Source organism: Pelodiscus sinensis, chromosome 25, assembly GCF_049634645.1.
Source record: "Pelodiscus sinensis isolate JC-2024 chromosome 25, ASM4963464v1, whole genome shotgun sequence".
In the NCBI taxonomy this organism is placed as follows: domain Eukaryota; kingdom Metazoa; phylum Chordata; order Testudines; family Trionychidae; genus Pelodiscus; species Pelodiscus sinensis.
The window spans coordinates 5,311,136-5,331,239 of record NC_134735.1 but is presented as its reverse complement, the minus strand read 5'-3'; the positions used below and the strand labels follow the sequence as shown (position 1 = coordinate 5,331,239).

Below are 20,104 nucleotides of genomic sequence, written 5' to 3'. Positions count from 1 at the left end.
ATGTTCTTATGAATTGTGGGAGATCCTGTCAGTCCTTGTGGGCGTACGCCGGGGATTGTGGGAAGCCACAGGAGGACGAACAGCCCTCGAGTGATGTCCCCTGCGGCCTCACAGCAGAGAGTGGAGGTTCCATGCTGTGAAAGCAGAGGCTGGGCTGTAACCCGTCCCCCCAGGCTGACTCTGCAGTGACAAGAGTCCCTTTGTGGCTTAGCTGTTAGTCGTAGAACTCTTGGCTCTTGCCTCCCAGTGCCGTGCTCTGCCTATAACCTGCTGAATGGGCATCTTCATGCTGGTCTCTTGCAGAAAACCCCAGGGAGTCTTGCTTCGATCCTGGGTCAGTTAAGAATGGCACCCGAGTGGGCACAGACCTAAAACTGGGCTCCACGATTACCTACTACTGCGACGGCGGCTATGAGATCGAAGGCGTCTCCACCCTGACGTGCATCATGGGAGGGGATGGGAAACCCGTGTGGAACAAACCTCGGCCCACGTGCACAGGTGAGTAGGGTGGCCAAGTGTCTAGTTTGCGCCCGAACGGTATTTTCTGTTTTTCTCGGATGGAAGGCCGGTGGGGACAATTTTTTTGCGCAACCAATGTTTGCCTGCCATGTTCAGTATTTTTTTTTTAAATATCTGGCAACCCTACAGGTAAGGCCGGAGGAGTGAGCAAGGCACCAGCTCCAAACTGTCCATGGCTGCCGTTCAGACGCACAGGTGTCCCTTTCAGTAGCGCGCTCAGCAGGAAATGGGAGGGTGGGGGTGGGGGAAGGTTTGTTTTTATTCCTGTTGGAATGGAAGATGAAAGCACTAACTGCCTGCGGGCAGGGAGAAATTACTCAGGGTGCAGATGATTTCCTAGCTATCCATTATGAGGCCCCCGGGGGGGGGGGCTTTCCCAGGCTCCCGGGCAAGGTAGGTGGCAGCTAGGAGCCCCTGGAAAGAGTGGGGCTTTGGGCAGAAGAGGTGGAGCTAGGGGCAGCCAGCGCTGAACACTGCCTCGACCACAGCACTGCCCCCCACACCCTCAGAGCCACTCGGCCACGCTGCTCCGGCGGCGATTTAAAAGGCCGTAGCGACAGCTGGGAGCCCCGAGCCCCTTTGAAATGCCGCGACCTGGGGCAACCGCCCCTTCCCCCGTCTTCGCCCCACATTGGCAGGCCTGGAGGCCTCTTGCCACTTCTTCCGGCGAGGTAACGAAGGCATGGCCCTAGAATGAAGCAGTTGTCAGATACAGCCTGCCAAGCTATCGGGGCTTAACTGATTTCCTGAGCCAGGGTGGGAGCTGGTAAGAAAACAGGGGAAAAATCACATATGTTTTCTTGTTTTTATCAGACACTGATTTTGATTCAATGTTTTGGACCAGCACTGCTGGCTAACTCAGGGGTGGTCAAGAGACACTCCGTGAGCCGGATGCAGCCTGCCAAGCAGATGGATCCCTGCTGCTCCCCCACCCCGAGGCCAATCAGACTCCTCCCCCGCCAGCTGGTGGTTCACTCTAAGCACAGCAGGCATCTTGCAGGTCGGGGGGCAGAGAGCAAGAGACTTTGCATGCTCTCCCCACCCCCAGGCCCTGATTGGCCTGGAAGCGGGGGGAACGCACCGGGTCTCCTCCCGCTGCCTGGGCGCAGGTGTCTAGAGGGAACCGCCAGATGTTCTGAACAGCTGGCGGTTTTCTCCGGGGTGGGGGAGGGCAGTGGCAAAAACTTCATGTGCTTCCCCACCCACAGGCCCATCAGGGTCTGTGGGCGGGGGAGCATGGAAGTGTCCTGGCCCCGCCCTTTCCTCCTGAGGCCACGCCCCTTCTGGGGCAGCCCGGGGCCACTTCAAAAATTTGTGTAGTGACCTCCCCCCCCTTCTAAAATTATTGCCCATCCCTGGGCTAAAGGGAGCCCGACAACTACGAGGCTGGAACATGGGTGTGGAAAGGAGAACTCAGTGGTTTGAAAATGTTCTGACAGGGATTTCCGCGTGAGTCACTGAACTAGTCTCCTGTTGCACAGGAAAAATAATGAATTCATTGAGAACCCATCCCTCCAACTCCCCTGCTTCGGAATCAAATGGATAACGCTGGAGATCAGGCTTTAGGTTACCTACAGGACGTGACATCCCCCGCCCACTCCCTGGGATGGTGGTGGTAATTAAACGTGAAGCAAGCATGAACTTGAGTTAGACTAAGCTGCATTGTTCTTAATGAGAACTTGCATTCAGCACTCCCCCACCCGAAGTGTAGAATTGATCGCAGACTTGGGCAGCGAGCCCTGCACAGAATTATAAGCACATGCCCGGGTGTATTCTAAAGCAGCGGAAAAAACGGGTAATGCGTGACGCTAGGTCTTGAACGACAGCTGTGCTAGTCCCTTCTTCCACTGATTTCTCCCCGGCTTTGTCTTTCAGCACCGTGCGGTGGGCAGTACACTGGATCAGACGGAGTAGTTCTGTCTCCAAATTATCCTCGGAATTACACCAGCGGACAAATCTGCCTGTACTTTGTCGTCGTGCCAAAGGACTACGGTACATATCATGCCGAGCTAGACTCTCAGCTGGTATAAATCAGCATTGCTGTGGCGAAGCCACTGGAGATAAGTCAGTTCGTAGCAGCTGAAAATGTTCTCCATGATCTCTTTTCAGTGGCTCGCTGCGAGTATATTATTCCCAGGGAAGAGGACTGAGAAATATGGCAGAATGGGCACTGTGGATTGTAATTAAATGTCACGTCTGCGGATGCTTCCAATTTAAATTATGACATAAAAATGGTGCAACCATTGTCAACATTTTTTAGGGTGGTTTTTTTTACAGTTTCTCAACCCAATCACAGAGTCACTGATTTAAAAGAAAAAAAAAAGTTAAAATTGGCTTTACAGGGACTAGGTTTTCCAGTGGAGCAATAGTAGCAATGGGCCCCTTCAGAAAACCTCTGGGTGAGCAGATGCTCAATTTTGGGGTTGGGGCATATGTGAGTGTGCGTGGATATGTGTGTGTGCACATGTGTGCGTGCACATGTGTGTGTGTGCATGTGTGCGCGCGTGTGTGTTTTTATCTCCACAGTGCACACAGTCTTTCTTTCACATCGTTTTTTCTCTTGAAGTTGTAAACAAGTCCATAATCCTCCGGGTCACTGGCTTGAACCATAGTATGGCCTCTCTTCAGCTCACTTACTGCTAATTCACTCATGCCAACCATTCACACTACCCATGATGCATGACATATGCGTGCATGCAGGACACGTGTGTGCATGCATGTGTATGTGCATGTGTGTGCTTCTGTGTGTGTGTGTGTGTGTGTGTGTGTGTGTGTGTGTGTGTGTGTGTGACATCTGAGTAAAAATCCATCTGGTGGCCCTTTAAAAGTCTTTCAGGAAATAAGTGTGTGTCGAATGGCTATTTAGAAGGCAACTATGAACTCCATACAGCTGCTAGAACTGATCTATGCAATCCAGCCACTGCCAAGTGAAATACTCTCTGAGGCATTAGATAGAAATATTGCCCCTGCGACGACAGTAATGCTCCCTGCCATTCTAATAAGCACAATGAGGAGGCCCAGTCCCTTGTACCATATTCATAATGTCTCTGAGCAAGGCTGTCTCCCTCATGCACACTCCTTGTGAGAGGTTATTTCTCCTGCACGCCGGCCATGACCTTCCACTGCATGGAATACTGGACTCTGAAGAGAGTGCGCTTCTGAGGTATGTCTAGACTACAGGCTTTTGTCGACCGATGCTGTCAGCAAAGCTTCTGTCGACAAAGAGCGTCTAGACGACATCCAGTTCTGTCGACAAAGCAAGCCGCGGAGGACAGTGTAGATGCAATAACGCCTTCTGTCGACAAAACTCTGTCCACAAAAGGCGTTATTCCTCGTAGAATGAGGTTTACCGCCGTCGACAAACCTGCCGAGTTCTGTCGACGTTATGTCAACAGAACTCAGCGGCAGTGTAGACGCAGGTATAGTTTTATCGACAAAAGTCCACTTTTGTCGACAAAACCCTGTAGTCTAGACACCCCCCCAGCCTAGAGCAGTGCTCTGCCATGGGGACCGGGATCATTCTGCAACAGTGACAGCAGCAGGCCCTGATTCAGCAAAAGAAGCTTGGCTGACTAGCTAGGGAAGCATCCCCACGCTTAAATACTTTGTTGAATCAGGGCCTTTAGGTGCATCAGAGCCAGATTAAATCTAGGCACTGATAGTGTTGTTGCAGCCGCTGCTGTGGCGTGAAAGCTGGACAGATGGGTCCTAATGTTGTGTAACGTATTTCCTCTTTTTCAAAGTGAGCATAGGGCTCAGGAAACTTGCTGCACTGGCAGCTCTGGAGTGTGCAGCCCTGTACATTCTGTCGTGAGGAGGAAGAGAAGCTAACAGGAACATTTACTCCCATCGGCCTCCCTCTTTAAAGACAGCGCCTAGCTCAGTGTAGGGAAGCCGACTCCAGCTCTGTATTTTACATAGGGTAGTGTAGACCTGGCCTAAGTTAGTTTCTTTCCTCCGTTCTCCATGTTTCAACGTCTTTTATTTAAAGGGAGTGGGAAACCGCTAGTAGCCAATACTGGATGAATGCTGTTTCTGTGGCGTTTCTGATTCTCCAGCTAGTAGGTTGCTGGAGGGCTGGCCCAGCCCCCTCGCAGTGTCCTAGCATGGAAGCCAGGCTGTAAAACTGAATTTGCAAGTCACCAATGTTGCCGCTTGCTTGTTGATGAATTTCACAGTGAGGGACCTCAGAGCCTGTGAATCTATAATGGGGAATTTACGACTTACAGATACACAGCACAGGGAAAAAGAAGAGAGCCTTGGGTTCTTGTTGAATTTTATATAATATACACAAATAACCCAAACCCGCCCACACCAACTTAAAAACAACCTGATCTTCTCATTATCATTTTCTCGTGTATGAGATTGGAGGTCATCTGGATGCATTTATAAAATAAGTAATAAATTAGGGAACTCAGAGTAGCTTCTTCTTTGGCATTCTCAGTGGAGGTGCCTAGGACTGGCTGGAAATTCAAGTATCTTTTCACCACTAGAAGCCATCCTTTCAGAGCAGATGGGCTTGGTGCTGGAATTGACCGGGGGAGGCGTCCCGATTCTCTGTTTGTCAGAAGCTGGGAATCGGTGACAGGGAAATGATCACTTGATAATTCCCTGTTCTGTTCACTCCCTCTGGGGTATGTGGCATTGGCCACTGTCGGCAGACAGGATACTGAGCTAGCTGGACCTTTGATCTGACCCAGTCTGACTGTTTTTATCTTACGTTCTTAATGAAGGGCACCATTTTTGGAAATAAATCTTGCCCTAAACGTTCCGGGGCAGGGAACAGCTTTGTGTTCTGTGTTTGTACCGCACCTTGCACCATGGACTCCTGCTCCATGGAGTGGTTTAGGTGGAGACCAGCGCAGAGAGAAATTTTGTTTCCACATCTGTAGCTGCAGATACCCGTGGCTAGAAAGCAGAATTCCGCAGATTTGCAGGGCTCCACCTCTGGGTGTATCAGAATGCAAAGGATAAACAATAATCGATCATTATCCCTGAATGAAATTATACAGCCTGTGGTATGTAGAAGGGCAGATTAGAGTTGCCATAATAAGATTCCTTTGGTCCGTGAATCATCGGTGAGCCAGCTCTGTGGAAGCGTGCTGCTGCCCATGTTTTGCCGGCTTTATGGGTAGATAAGGGGCTTCCCTTTCCAGGGATGACCTTCAGGCACTTTTCTTTGAGTCCCCAAGACAGTTTAGAGTTACTTGAGGCACCGGGGATTGGCTTTGGCTGTTGCAGTATGTTCCCTGCCCTTACTGGTTCCATTCTTGCCTCTGTCCATTCACAGTGGTTTTCGGACAGTTCGCCTTCTTCCAGACAGCGCTGAATGATGTCATAGAAGTTCACGACGGACCCAACCAGCACTCCCGGCTCCTCAGCTCGCTCTCTGGCTCCCACACGGGTAAGGATGAGTCCCCGTAGCACTCGATGGGGACTGCCCTCTCAAAATGCCACCATGCTCACTGCACAGCCACACGCAAAGGACACCCAGCTACGTAGCATGGCACAGCGAGCCAGTTTGGTGAGTCGCGCAAGGCCCCAGGGGTTCGTCTGCCTTGCAGCTGGGAGTGAGCCTTCCTGCCCAGGTACACAGACTCTAGCCAGCCTGACTATGTACGAGGGCTGGGAGACTTGCTTCATAGAATCCTAGATCTGGAAGAGACCTCAGGAGGTCATCAAGTCCAGCCCCCTGCCCAAGGCAGGACCAGTCTCAACCACTTGCAGCTGCAGGGAAGACGAACCAACTGTAGCCTGCCGGAGAACAGCTAGTTAGAACAGAGAGGGACCGGCCCTTCGCCTACAAACCTTTCACACTAGTGCGGTGGCGTACAGGGGAGATGAACCTCCCTTAGCCGGCTTGGGAAGAATTCTTCCCGTGCGGGCCCTGTGTGAACCGGCCCCTACACAAGGGAGGTGACACAGCGAGGGGAAGGAGGGAGCCATAGCGCAGGAGCTGGCGTTATCTTCTAATTGAACATTGCTCGGCCTTCATTTTTCAGCACACATCCGCCACTTGCTTGGTTTTATCTCCCCCCTGCTGCCCTTATGGAGCCTGTTTCCTTGTCATGTGAGAGTCCTGCTAGCAGGCGATATTTTTCCGTATTGACTGTTGATCTAGAGTGCTTCATTTTCGGGAAGCCCAACTGGAGACACCTTGGAAGGGCCTGATTTTCGCACGCGGAGAACCTACCCTCATTGCTAATCGCTTCTGAAAATCTTCCTCAGGGACTAGATCTCTCAGGATAGGGGTTTTAGTAAGATGTGCCCCCTGCCTTTTTTTTTCCCCTCCGAAATTTGAGTTTGTTTCTTTTAAAAAAAGGAAATAAAAGGACGGCCACCATTACATCATTTCTTCATGAAAACCTCCCACCATAGGCAAGCCCTCCCTGCTGTGCAGAGCCATATGCTTCTGCAGGCACAGTCTCAGGGGTCCCTTGGTACAGGTAAGGATTGCTTTGTGTGCAAGGAAGACTCCTCCGTGCCCGCCCCGGAAACACATACTCTATGCAACTTTTCCAGGCTGCGAAGGTCTTTTCACAGAAAGGCCTCAGCTAGCCAGTTCCCTGCCTGGTGCTGTAATGTGCGTATGCCTGCCGTCTGCTTCCCTCTCTCCCGTGTAGGTGAATCGCTGCCCTTAGCCACCACCAATCAAATCCTCATCAAGTTCAGTGCCAAGGGTCAAGCGACTGCCAAAGGATTTCATTTTGTCTACCAAGGTAGGTGCCGGTGTGGTCCAGAGACGCCTCCGTGGTGAGCAAACATCTCATTGACATTGGGTAGCGCCTTTTCTTCCCCAAATAGGCGAGGGAAAGTCCTGCACAGCTTTGGCTGCTCTTGTTTCAGTGAATTTGGGAGCTGCGATTCTCAAAGGGGCTTAAGATGGGTTTCAATGGGCGCTGGGTTCCGTTAACCCCGTGTGAATTACAACCTCTCTCTAACATTTCCAGTTTCCTCCCTCTTCCCTCAACCACGCTGTCTTGTGGAACTGGGCCCTTTTAGCAGCCGGCTTCCCAGACACACCCACCTGAGAGACCTTTTCCACACTTACATTTCAGCACATTTCTCAGTGGTTGGATGTTCGTCTTTGCTGTTCTGTAAAACAACTTCCTCTCCCTATAGGGCAGCCCCAGAACCCCCCCTCTGTCAGAGTTTCTGCCTCTTATGCCACACCTGTGCCAGCATGCGAAGGGCTGGCTATTGCATAACTAGTGTTTGCCTCTAAGATTTTCCAACCACGAGTGGAGGGAGTTTTGGCTTGTGCACCAATATTGAGGTCATGTGTTCTGGTGTGGATGCGTGCCACCGTGGCACCCAATTTATTAACACACACACGTTCCCGGCTGCCAAAGATGTGGCATGTTCCATTCCCAGCTACTGGAACAGACCCTCCCCCCCCCCCCCCCCCGGCCATGTGGCATGTTCCATTTCCAGCCACTGGAGCAGATCCTCCGCCCCTCCCACCCCCCGAGCCATGTGGCGGTCCCATTCCCAGCCCCAGCCGCCAGAGCAGACCCCAGCTCCCCCTGCCATGTGGCAGTCCCGGCCATGGGAGCAGGCCTCCTTATGCGGCCATGGCAAGTCCCATCCCCCCATCCCAATGGCTCCCTCACGACATCATCTCAGCCAGCCCCACCCGCTGGAGCAGCCGCCTGCCATGCAAGAGGTGGGTGGGGGAAGAATTTTTGTGCACAGCTGTGCAAGCATGCACCTCAGTGGGAACTACAGTCATACTTAAAGATGGTTCCCATGTATTAAATAGAAGACCCTATATTCCCAGAAGATAGTGGCAGAAACAACAGACTCATCTTACCCATATGACTCATCCTTTCTAGAGTAACCACAGAAATTTTTATACACTGGGACTACGTCTAGACTGGCATGATTTTCCACAAATGCTTTTAACGGAAAACGGACGCACTTTTGTGCAAAAAAGCCCCGATCGCCATTTTCACGATCGGGGCTTTTTTGCACAAAACAAATCTGAGCTGTCTACACTGGCCCTTTTGCCCAAACGGGAGCAGCATTGTATTTCTGCAAGAAGCACTGATTTCTTACATGAGATCGTCAGTGTTCTTGCGGAAATTCAAGCGGCCAGTGTAGACAGCTGGCAAGTTTTTCCGCAAAAGCAGCTGCTTTTGTGGTAAAACTTGCCAGTCTAGACACAGCCTGGGAGCAGACAGATGGCGGCTGTAAGCATCCCCAGGAAGGAAAGTGGGGCGCATTTTCACTCTTCATCGGAGACCCTTTCAACTGAGTTTCTGTCTAATGCAAAATTATTGTAATTCTGATAACAATCGTTAATGATTTAACCAAATCAAAAAGCTTTGATTAAATCAATAAAGATTACCTCCTGCTTGTTAATTGCAACTACCCACTGCACACTCCACAGCGATTTACACATGGAAATCAGGAGTAAAAGGAACAAATTACCTCACGTCCCACCTACCCTAGCCAATATCAAATGGGTTTTGCTTCTATTATATACCTACGGGGATCACTTTTCTCTCTGCTATGCCCGTGTCTAGCTCTTGTGAATGTTAATACCTGTGGGTACCATGTAGTCTTACCACCTCAAAGTGTTTTGCAAAAGTGGATAAGAATGCTCACCATATCCATTTTACAGATGGGAAAAATAAGGGTACATGTGTGCTGTTTGGGTTTACTTTATTCAGAGCTAAATACTACTAATAAATGCCCATTTGGAAATGTTTTGGTGCTCAAAAAATTTATTAAACTTTTAACAGCCATTCAACAGAATGAAACACTCATAGAGGTATCAGTTAGCTCAGCCAGCCAATTAAAGCAACAAAAAAGCTCCTTTCACACTCCTAGAATGTGCCTTCAGGTGCTCCAGCCTTCTGCCTCCTCCGCCCATCCCAATCTGTCAGATCTATAGTTTTTGCAGGTAAATTCAGACCTATTTCAGGCATAAGCTGCTGGGAGAAGATTTACATTAGGTATGGTAGATATAAACGTGACGTACAGGCAGCCTCCAAGATACAACCACCAAGTTCTGACCCCCCCACACTTAACAACCATTTTTGTAAGGTGGAAGGCCGGAAACCCCCAACTTACATCCTCGGCCTGCATTTACAATGGCGCACAGCACCTACCGTAAATGTGGGTTTGAATTACAATGACCCTGACTTGCAACGCTTCCTCCAGAACGAATCGTGTCACAAGTCGGGGGCCTCCTGTATATGATATGGTAGATATGTTAGATATACATGTGACATATCCCAGGGCACAAGCCGGACTGTGGAATTACCGTGCTCCATTAATTATCTGACTGAGGGTACCTCTCACACTGCTCTGCTAATGACAAGCAGCCCCTTCAGGCTTTGCCCTCACACAGCCCGTAGTATGGGAAGACACACTCACAGGTACATGAATGTGCTCCCAAGCCACTCCTGAGCTACACATAGGAAGATCCAGCAAATGTCCCTTGCCTTGCACCCCAGAAATGTGCATCTTATGCTGCTCAAGACCTTCATGATCAATGCAAACTTATTAGTTTGCCACTCTTCACAGGCTAATGGACATGTACCAGGCTCTGTAATCTGAGCAGGTCCCCACACATGTTGGCCGAACTCACAGGTTTAGATTAAACATCAAAATATGTTTTTAACTAGAGAAAGATTGATTTGAAATGACGGTAAGTGATAGGCATAAAGGTCAGCATTGGTTACACACAAAATGCAAAGTAAACAGTCATTCTAAATGCTTATCATAATCAGACTGAGTCTCAGAGGGGTCATCGGGGTTGTCTGTAACTTTAAAAATAATGAGTAGTGCTGCAGCAACTTAGGGCATGTCTACACTAGGAAATTATTTCACAATAACTACATTCAAAGTAATAATTCTCAAAATAATAAAACTGAAATAGTGTGTCCCCTTTACGGGGGAGCCTCGTAATTAACCGAGCCTGTCTCGGACTAATGTGGGTGCATTACCTCAACTTAGAGTCCCAGGACGCACTGGGGAGGAACTCCTTCAAATTAATCTGGGGCGTAGTTATTTCAAAATAGCAGCACCGGAGCGTCTCCACTGCTGCTATTTCAAAAAAATGTTCCCCGAGGAAAGCAGGTGTACAGATTTCAAAATAACGGGCTTGGTAGTGTGGACGCATCACTTATTTCAAAATAAGGGGGGTTATTTTGAAATAAAATAATTTCCTAGTGTAGACCAGGGCTTAGAGACTAACAACATATATAGTATCACGAGATTTCATGGGCAAAACCCACTTCTTCAGATGAGCGTGAGTGAAGAAAAAAGGGGGACTGTCAGAATTTATAACAGAAAAGGAAGTGGGGGCGTAGCTGTCAATTGTAGTACGAGTGCTAATGAGACTAATTGAGTGGATTGGAAGTGTCCCAACTTTTGATGTCAATGAGCTGTTGAATGGAAGGAAAGCTGGTTTTATAATGCACCATCCAGTTCAAGTCTTTGTCCAGGCCAAGGGAAACAGTATCAATGTGAAAATGAAGGTCAATTCCACACTCTCTCTCGGTCGCTGGCTTGTGAAATGCCTTTGTGAAAGAATGGCTCCTTTTAAGTCCATTAATGAGTGCCCAGGGAGGTTAAATGTTCGCCTACAGGTTTCTGTGCTAATATGTGATTTGTGTCCATTTATCCTTTGTTGTAGAGCCTGTCCAGTGTGGCCAGTACACATGGCAGAGGGGCATTGTTGACACTTGATGGCATAGATCACATCAGAGCTGTGGTGTCCAACCAGTTCTGAAGAAGTAGCCCCTATAGTGGTGACTGCTAAAGCAAATTAGCCACACTCAATCGACCAAACAGCCACCTGTGGCTAGTGGCCAAGCGTGTTGGACACACCATGGCTTCAGAGGATGTGCAGTTGTATGAGCCTCTGATGTGGCGGCTTATGTGTTGAGGTCCTGCAATGGTGTCGCTTGTATAGATGTGTGGCAATGGGGTTTATTGCAAGGGCAGGTTTCTGGGTGAGTGTGTTTGAGGTGTGATGTGTAGCTGCTGGCAAATCTATGCTTCAGGGTAGGGGGCTGTGGGAGAGGATTGGCCTGCCTCCCAAGGCCTGTGAGAGGGAGGGAACATTTTTGAGGATAACTTGTAGATTGTCAATGATGTACTGGAGGGGTTTGAGCTGGGGGCTGTAGGAGATGACGAGGAGTGTTCTGTTATTTTGCTTGTTTGGCCTGTCCTGAAGAAGCAGATTCCTGGGTACTCGCTTGGCTCTGTCAATCTGTTTCTTCACTTCCTCGGGTGGGTATTTAAGTTTTAAGAATGCCTGGTAGAGATCCTGTAGGAGTTTGTCTCTGTCTGCAGGATTGGAGCAGGTACGGTTGTATTTTAGGCCTAGTTGTCAACAGTTGATCGCATGAGGTGTCCTGGATGGAAGCTAGAGGCATGTAGGTAGGAGTAATGGTCAGTAGGTTTCTAATATAGGGTTGTAACATTCCCTTGTACTGTAGTGTCAAGGAAGTGTATCTCCTGTGTGGACTGATCCAGATTAAGGTTGATAGTGGGGTGGAAGTTTTTGAAATCCACACACTCAGAGAAACTGAGGAACCACCTAATCAGCATCCTATACAGCAAACAGAAGAAATTCAAGAAGACACGCTCAACACTAGAGGCTCTCATAAAAACCCAAGATTCCACACAAACTTCCTCCTGACTGGACAAGCCACTTACAATGCTCACTTCACTTTGCACACAACAGAACATGCCAGCCAGGGGACCCTTTTTCTCAAGAACATGGATGGGCATCAACATTTATCGTCCCCACTTCCTGGGCTGTTCTGTGTGTGGGGGTGGGGATGCGTTGTCTGAGATGTTAGCGGGAGGATGGGCAAGGCATCCTGGATACCACAAAACACACAGGGCACTGACATTCCTCTCTCTGGGCCAAATTAAAATCAACCAAGGCACCTCTCTAATGTGCTTGTAATCATGGTTCCCCTCCCCCACCCCTCTTCCCAGCAATTTGAGTCTGAAATGCTAATAAATGTTAGAGCCACTAAGGGTACGTCTACACTACATGCCTCTGTTGGCAGAGGCATGTAGATTTGTTTATTCAGCAAAGGTAAATGAAGCCGCGATTTAAATGATCGCGGCTTCATTTACATTTACATGGCTGCCGCGCTGAGCCGACAAACAGCTGATCAGCTGTTTGTCGGCTCGCCGCTAGTCTGGACGTTCCCCCTGTTGACATCAAAGCCTTTGTTGGCATCCCACGAGGAATAACGGGGCTGCCGACAAAGGGCTTTGATGTTGACAGGGGGAATGTCCAGACTAGCGGCGAGCTGACAAACAGCTGATCAGCTGTTTGTCAGCTCAGTGCGGCAGCCATGTAAATGTAAATGAAGCCGCGATCATTTAAATCGCGGCTTCATTTACCTTTGCCTACAACCCTAATCTACATGCCTCTGCCGACAGAGGCATGTAGTCTAGACACAGCCTAAGAGATGAAAATTCACTGATTTCCTTCTCAGGAATAAACAGTGCTTTGACGTCTTTATCCCCACTGGGAGCAATTTCCCACATACACCAAGGTCTGAGAGTCAGTCTCTGACCCTTTCACTCTCTCTGATGCTCAGCCGTTTCCATGCACCATCCAGCTCACAAGAGCATCATCCGCCAAGCGGCAGTAGCTCCAGCAATTTCAGAAATAAAGGCAGTGCCTGGACCTGTCTCTGTTGCCCCCCCTCTCTTGTGCTCAAGTATTATTGTATTGGAGTGTTACAGTAACACCCTTCATTGTTCCAATCCATTGCAATAACAAGGCTTCTAGTACCCTGTAAGAACCAAAGCCGTTTCCTCTGGGTTCCAGTCCCAGCTCAATTGCTGGATCACTGTGGCTGTGTGTGGGTCACATAGCCCTGGTCTACACTAGGGTTTTATTTAGCAATAACCCCCCTTAGGTTAAATTAATAAGCGGAGCATCCATACTACCAAGCCTGTTATTTCGAAATAATGGGCTGCTTAGCTTGAAATCTGTCCTCCTGCTTTCCTCGAGGAATAATGCTAATTTCTAAATAGTGATTTCGAAATAATGGTAGTGTGGACACTCCGGTGCTCCTGTTTTGAAATAATTATTCCCCAGAGTAATTCGAATGAATAGAGCCCCACGAAGCACCAGGGAGTAAAGTCGAGATAGTGGGTCTACAGTAACAGAGCCTGCCTCGGACTAATTTCGAGATTTCCCTGTAGTGAGGAAACGCAGTTTCGATTTTGTTACTTCGGGAGTTACTAAATCGATTTTAGTTCTTTTGAAATAGTTTCTTCATGTAGACATGCCCATAGGGTGGGGTTTGCCAGGGAACCTAATCAAGGTAGGTACTCAGTTCTGTCGGGCATCATTGAAAAACTCACCATGTAACTTCTTTGTGCCGTAGTTTTCCCATTTCTAAATTGGAGGAAACAATACCGCCCTGCCTCACAGAACTGTTGTAATTAACAAAGCCAAAGTTGTACAGTTTAATTCGGCCTGACCATTGTCCCTTGAGTCTGAGCTGATGATATGACTAATGCGGCACCTAGCTTCTGCATGGTGGGGTGGCAGGAACAATCAACAAAGTCTTTGTTCCACAGTGGACCATTCGGAGTCAATAGTCCTTCCTATTGACCAGGAAATGAAACTATCAATAGGAATACAGTGTTTTGCATTAGGTGAATGTTTTTTCTCCCTCTTGGGTGAGTTACATGGTTTCAAAATACACATTTCACAGTTACAGAGCAAACACTTGATTATTCCCATCTTAGCCTGGGATAGGGAAGGCACAAGTCGGATTAATACATGCAGCATCCTGCAAGCATTCCATAAAGTCGAAGCACATTCTTATAACACTAATACGCAGTTGAACTATACTCACCCACAGGTGAGACAGGCTGGTTTCTAGCTTCGCGTTTGCCCATGTGCATAGAGGCCCAGAGACGTGGCCTGGGCTGGCTCTCGGTTTCTTAGCACGAGTCTCACATTTTCCCCATCTGTGTTCAAAGCGGTTCCTCGCACCAGTGCCACACAATGCAGCTCCGTGCCGGAACCCCGCTACGGGAGGAGGATCGGCAGTGATTTCTCCGTCGGGGCCATTGTCCGATTCGAGTGCAGCGCCGGATACGCTCTTCAGGGCTCCCGGAGTATCGAATGCCTCACTATGCCAGGAGCGTTAGCTCAGTGGAATGTCTCCGTGCCTACCTGCCTTGGTTTGTAAACCTGGTTTTATGGGGGATCGAGGCGGCAGTAAGGGTTCTCCGTACGCCGAGCGCTTTGTATTCCTCGTACAAAAGCCATATGCAAAATAATGGAAAAACCATCCTCTTTTTCTAGGCTCATTTTAAGGGAGCATTGAATTATATAGAATAGTTACAGACACCTACAGGGAGGATGTTAGTGTCTACCCAGAGCTGTACTCCTGCTTGCCGGGTGTACCAGGGTAGTGTCCAGCACAGCTGCCTGAGTGGGAGAGCATAAGAGGAATTATGCCCCCTTTCTTACCACGTCCCACAATGCCAAAGGCTGAATCAGCCTGTGCTGTCAATCAGGCCCGCCGACAGGAGGCAGTTGCCTCGGGGCCTGGCCATTTAAAGGGGCCCGGGGCTCCTGGCCACTGTGACAACAGCAGCCAGAGCCCTGGTCCCTTTAAATCGCGGTTGCTGCACAGAGCACATGGTGCAGTGCTCCATGGAGGGCTGTCTGCATGCTATTGGCTCCTCTGCTGTAAATTACACCAGCCCCGAGGCTGCTGTAACATGTACCAGAAAATAATGGTTTCTACAGGGTCTGTCCACTGACCAGGATTGCAGAAAGGTAGTGCATGCCTTTCCCCATCCCCCAACCCCAGATTTGGGGCCCACAGCAGGTTCCCATTGCGCTGGGTGCTGTACTGTCCGGAGCAGAATTGCAACCCTGAGGGATTCATTCACAAATCCTTTTCCTGACGAACCCACCGGTCTCTGTTTCTTTGCTGCCCCTACGCAGGTGAGGCGTTCGTGTGAAAGCCGAGCTTTCCCACATGCCAAGGTCTCGTTGGCTTTTTTTTTTTTTTTCAGTGCCTTGTGGTGGAAACTTGACCGAGCGGAAAGGCACCATCCTTTCCCCTGGCTTCCCTGAGCCCTATCTGAATAGCCTCAACTGTGTGTGGAAGATAACCGTCCCCGAAGGAGCAGGAATACAGGTACTATATCGAAGAGCTGTCAGTGCAGCATGAGACCGAGAGAAGGAACATACTGTGTCTAGTGCACGCATAGAGAACATGTACCATCAAGTTACTGCTACTCGGAGGAAGGAGATCCGTGGAATGGGTAATTCTCTGGGATCAGAGAAAAGGAGGAGAAGAGAAAGGGAGAGTGAGAGGCAGGAGGGGGAGAAGAGAAAAAAAGAGACAGAGAGAGAGGCAGGAGGCGGAGGAGAGCTGACAGAGAGGGGGAATGCAGTAGGAGGAGAAAGCGAGAGAGAAAGACACGGAGCAAGAGAGCTCAGGAGAGAAGACCTGAAAATCCCGTTTTATGACGGCCTAATTGGCTAGTTTTGAAATAGTTTCCTAGTGTAGACGTGCCCTGAGAGACTAGTCTCTCAAGTGCTACGGGACTACTCGGTTTTTTGTAGCCAATCTAGTATAACTCCCTGTGTGGATGCTCTATTCTGGAATAGAAGTGAGTCTTTTTTGGTATCGTTTACGTTGCCCATAGCAGTTGTGTGGCACTTAATTGCACAGGATTAAAGTCAGAAATACCATACCAATTTAAACCATTTTAATCTGGAATAGATTATCTGTACCTTAGATCTCACACCAGGCTATACCATACCAGCATAACAGTATAATTATACCGCTGTATTTCTACTGGTCAGTTTCTCCAGGTAATGGAGTCTTGTATTCTGCTTTCTCTGGCACTAATCAATCCTCCACAGAAACCCTGCCTCAAACCTGAGAAGATTGAGAATTAAATTCATTCAAAACACATTACAGAGACTCGTCCTTTAGATAACATTCTCGTTCTCATCGGAAGGTATCTAGCTGCATGTTATGCTGACATCAGTTGATGCAGATAAGATGGATTCATTTAACAGGGTTCATTCATTCCACACGTCTGATAATCACTGGGCCTTCTTTACACCATTTTATCTGCGGGGATTTTGTTCTTTAGATGCTCTTATTTCCCAATCAGGCATTTGGCTAAGAGAGGGCTTTTCCTCCTCTCTCTCTGCAGCAGCCATAGCTGTTGGCAGACATTATAGAATCATAGAATAATAGGACTGGAAGGGACCTCAAGAGGTCATCGAGTCCAGCCCCCCGCCCTCAAGGCAGGACCAAGCTCCACCTACACCATCCCTGACAGATGTCTATCTAACCTGTTCTTAAATATCTCCAGAGAGGGAGATTCCACCACCTCCCTTGGCAATTTATTCCAGTATTTGACCACCCTGACAGTTAGGAATTTTTTCCTAATGTTCAATCTAAACCTCCCCTGCTGCACTTTAAGCCCATTACTTCTTGTCCTGTCCTCAGAAACCAAGAGGAACAAATTTTCTCCTTCCTCCTTGTGACACCCTTTTAGATATTTGAAAACCGCTATCATGTCCCCCCTTAATCTTCTTTTTTTCCAAACTAAACAAGCCCAGTTCATGAAGCCTGGCTTCATAGGTCACGTTCTCTAGACCTTTAATCACTCTTGTCGCTCTTCTCTGTACCCTTTCCAATTTCTCCACATCTTTCTTGAAATGTGGCGCCCAGAACTGGACACAGTACTCCAGCTGAGGCCTAACTAGCGCAGAGTAGAGCGGCAGAATGACTTCACGAGTTTTGCTTACAACACACCTGTTGATACAACCTAGAATCATATTTGCTTTTTTTGCAACAGCGTCACACTGTTGACTCATATTCAACTTGTGGTCCACTATGACCCCTAGATCTCTTTCTGCCATGCTCCTTCCTAGACATCGTAGGTGTGTATTGTCTGACATGTTTATTCTGTCACCAGGTGGACTTTATTACCCTGTCTGTATGTGTGGCAGATCTGCATTTGACATGGAGCAACCAAGCTGCATTCTGACCTCTGTGACACTGGTGTAAATCTGAAATGATTCCACTGAGTTCAGTGGAGTTACTCCAGATTTACAGCCATGTCTCTGAGATTAGTATCTTGCCTGACCATGGCCTGTCGCATCCATGACAGCTTGTTAGCAGGCAGAAGGGAGCGGGTAAGTGCTCAGTGGCATCCAGTGGAACAGGCAGTACTTCCAGACTGGCATATTCCTGCTTCTTGTTTTGTGTTTTAAATCCAATTAACAGAACACTTTGCGAAATGCATCACAGATTTCTTCCCACTCATCTGAGATGTTAAGCCATTAATACAACCCAATTGCAGGAGGCTCCGTTTAAACATTTAAACAGTCAATGCAATTTTGCAGAATGTTTGGGACTCACATTATCAGGAGGTGATAATTAATGCACTGAGTTTTTTAAAAGTGATAGCAAGAAATTCTTCCTTCTGCCACTTCTCACGCAAAGCTTTAGTGGAGATGTTTTCAGCCCATGTCTCAATCATTGTTTTTACATTTCCACGTTGGGTATGGAAGGAAGTGAATAATAATGTAGGCTGGTAAGAAAAACCATGTCTGTCATTCGTAAGTGCTCTCCCCCGATTTTCGGTTCTCCATCATCATGATGCATCTAATAAACCCTCACACGAACCACAGTGGGTAAAACTAAGCACCGTAACATGAGGGAAATCAGGAAATAATCCAAAGGCCCTTTTTCTGCTCAGGGTTTATCCACATGGGGACACTTAGGAAAGTTAAAGTGGATTAGTTAAACTTCACTAAACCCCAATGTGGACACAGTTAATCAAAATTACAGGAGCCGTAATTCAATTGATCTTAATTAACTCTGAAAGTAAAGTAATTCAGATTGAATTAAGGCCACTTGCATTCTGAATATGAGCATCCATACAGGGTCAGAATGTGGTTTAATTCAGTGTTTCTCAACCAGTGGTATGAGTACCCTTAGGGGTACTCGAAAGAAGCCTGAAGGGTACCCTTAGGAGTAATCTTGAGAAGCCTGGGGGTACCCTTTTGGGTACTCGAGAGAAGCCTGGGGGGTACATCAACACAACCGAAATTTGGAGAAAACTATGAATTTTTGTTATAAGTTTCACAGCGCTTTATTATTTTTGTACTTTTTACATCCAAAAATTTCATTGCCCGCTCGGCTACAATTAAGTTGTTTAAACAAATTTGTTGCAATGGTAGAAAAAAAATGGTGTGTCTGAAAACTGTAAGGCTACGTCTAGACTGCAAGCCTCTTTCGAAAGAGAGCGTCTAGACTGCACGCGGAACTTTCGAAAAAGCAAGCCGCTTTTTCGAAAGAAAGCAGCAAGTGAGTCTGGATGCTCTCTTTCTAAAAAGCCCTCTTTGCTTTCAAGAACGCCTTTTTTCGAAAGAGCACTATCGAAAAAAGGCGTTCTTCCTCGTGGAATTAGGTTTACCGCCGTCGAAAGAAAAGCCGCCTTCTTTCGATTTAATTTCGAAAGAACACGGCTGCAGTCTAGACGCAGGTGAAGTTTTTTCAAAAAAAGCCTACTTTTTTCGAAAAAAACCCTGAGTCTGGACACAGCCTAGGTTCTGGGGGTACTTTTTTTTTTTTAAGGGGTACTTTATAAAAAAAGGTTGAGAAACACTAGTTTAATGAGTCCACCATAAAGTCTCCCCTTTACTTAATTTGGATAATCATTCTGAGTGCCCTTGGGTAGGCAGCCCTCAAGGTTACCTGCAAAGAGGGAAAAAATACATTTGGGTTCATGCACACGAGAAACAAAAATCATCTTGCCTCTAAGGCTATGTCTAGACTGCAAGCCTCTTTCGAAAGAGAGCGTCTAGACTGCACGTTGAACTTTCGAAAAAGCGGCTTGCTTTTTCGAAAGAAAGCATCCAGTGAGTCTGGATGCTCTCTTTCGAAGAAGCCCTATTTACATTGAAGAACGCCTTCTTTCGAAAGAGGAACTTTCGAAAGAAGGTGTTCTTCCTCGTGAAATGAGGTTTACCGCCATCGAAAGAAAAGCCGCGTTCTTTCGATTTAATTTCGAAAGAACACGGCTTGAGTCTGGACGCAGGGGAAGTTTTTTCGGAAAAAGGCTACTTTTCCCGAAAAAACCCCTGAGTCTGGACACAGCCTAAGTGAGCGTCAAGTCCGTTATTTCCAAAGGTGTAACCAGGGCAGTGCCGCAATGCCATGGTGGTGAGACATCAGCAAGGGAGTGGTCCTTGCCCTATTGCAGAAGCCTCTGCCACTTGAGCTGTAGAAATAACTCTGTTGCTTGGAGCAGCATCAGGTTCTTATCTTCTACCCCTGCCAGCACTGAGAGGGGACCACAGAACCTTCAGTTAATAGTGTGAGTGGGGCTATGGAGGATGGATAGAGCCACAGTCAAGGGACAGAGATGTGAATTTCCGCCGAGGAGGCTGGTGTTGATTTGCCATGCTTCTTCTCTGCTGGAAGTTTCTCAGCTGAAGAGAAGAGGGCAAGAGACTTCGACAGGTGACAGATGTCACTGATGGAGTCTCCCTCCAGGAGCAGTCAAGGAAAGGAATGCACCAAAGGCAGCA

The 20,104-nt window shown here is 48.0% G+C and overlaps 1 protein-coding gene across 1 annotated transcript in view; it reads left to right on the top strand.

Annotated features, from left to right (window-relative positions):
* The window catches only part of CSMD2 (CUB and Sushi multiple domains 2), a 743,482-nt gene that overhangs the window by 578,436 nt on the left and 144,942 nt on the right, over positions 1-20,104 (top strand). The window contains exons 30-35 of the mRNA XM_014578911.3: positions 304-498; positions 2,395-2,511; positions 5,810-5,923; positions 7,143-7,238; positions 14,503-14,706; positions 15,553-15,677. Of these exons, the coding sequence (XP_014434397.3) occupies positions 304-498; positions 2,395-2,511; positions 5,810-5,923; positions 7,143-7,238; positions 14,503-14,706; positions 15,553-15,677 (851 nt within the window). The remainder of the gene's footprint in view (positions 1-303; positions 499-2,394; positions 2,512-5,809; positions 5,924-7,142; positions 7,239-14,502; positions 14,707-15,552; positions 15,678-20,104) is intronic.